This window comes from Babjeviella inositovora (genome assembly GCF_001661335.1).
Source record: "Babjeviella inositovora NRRL Y-12698 unplaced genomic scaffold BABINscaffold_13, whole genome shotgun sequence".
NCBI lineage: Eukaryota > Fungi > Ascomycota > Pichiomycetes > Serinales > Babjeviella > Babjeviella inositovora.
This window is the reverse complement of record NW_017566850.1, coordinates 83,644-84,883: the sequence shown is the minus strand read 5'-3', so window position 1 is coordinate 84,883 and position 1,240 is coordinate 83,644. Positions and strand designations below refer to the sequence as shown.

Genomic DNA, 1,240 nt, shown 5'->3' with positions numbered 1-1,240 from the left:
GTTGACCCAGAAGCACCACCTCCAGGTGACGTGCGAGGTGAAGATACCACCAAGTAACGGTCCGAGTACGGAGGCAACCGCAAAGGTACAGCCGACAGACGCAAGGGCGCTAGGACGTTTGTTAATTGGTACAGATTCGGAAATAATCACGAACACGAGAGTTTGAATACCACCACCGCCGATACCACTGATCACACGACCACCGATTAACATATCCATAGAATTTGCCAACGCGGAGATGAGAGAACCAATTTCGAAAACTACGACACACACCACCATGGTCCATTTACGGCCAAAAACGATGGAAAGTTTACCCCAGGTGGCCGCCAACACGGCCATTGGAAGGAGGAAACCGGCAGTAAGCCAGCCGATCTGGTTGAACGAATGGAACTCGTTCCCCACAACGGTAAGAATGGTTGCAACGATGGTGGAATCAAGGGCCGTGAGGAAGAGACAGAGAACACATGCGAGCACAGAGAGGTAGAGTGGAACACCAGTGAGGTATTGTTCCTGAGCTGTTGTTCCGTCACCGGCATCGGCTTCGTAGTACTTACCGGCGTGAGCATCAGGTGAGTCGACGGGGGCATCAGGCGAGTCGACGGGAGTATTAGGCGAGTCGACGGACTTGGACGAAGAGGAGTCTCCTACGGTAGAGAGGATAGGATTATGCTCGACACTGGAGGCAATTGCCTCGGAGCTTGGATTCGACATTAGCGTGGGATATCTGAGGATTCTCTTTAAATGTAGAGGGAAGGAAAAAGAGGCGGCGGCCTGTGATAAAAGTAGGAGAGTCTATAGAAGAAAAACAGAGGGCCTGCTACGATACCGTGTGGATTGTGGCAGCAAGTCTTTGTATCTAAAGGGTTGGGCGAGGCTGTATATGTTTCGATGATGAAATATACAAGCGATGTGTATCTAGCTCAAGTAACCAAATATCACGGCGCAGCCCAGCGTTTATATATTTTTCAAAATTTGCCTCCAGAGACTATTATGGAAATCCCTGGTCAAAGCTTATATTTTTAGACTGGTTACCTGCAACAAAATATTTTCGCCTCGTACTGCCAATAGTATGCATGACTATTGACATACTCGCTGCATTACCGGGGTTTAACACTCTTTCGGGGGGACTACATGCAAAACTGTGTGGAACGCGCTCTCGAGCAGGGAACGCCGCGCATTGTATCGAGCGCCACACGCCGAAAACTGCAGGCAGCTATGGAAAAAATAACTCCGCTACTGC

The 1,240-nt window shown here is 49.7% G+C and overlaps 1 protein-coding gene across 1 annotated transcript in view; it reads right to left on the bottom strand.

Moving 5' to 3' along the window:
- Positions 1 to 840, bottom strand: part of BABINDRAFT_177748 (uncharacterized protein) — a 2,242-nt gene extending 1,402 nt beyond the window's left edge. Inside the window, exon 1 of the mRNA XM_019131046.1 lies at positions 48 to 840. Within this exon, the coding sequence (XP_018983106.1) occupies positions 48 to 711 (664 nt within the window). The 5' untranslated portion in view covers positions 712 to 840. The remainder of the gene's footprint in view (positions 1 to 47) is intronic.
- Positions 841 to 1,240: the final 400 nt, after the last annotated feature.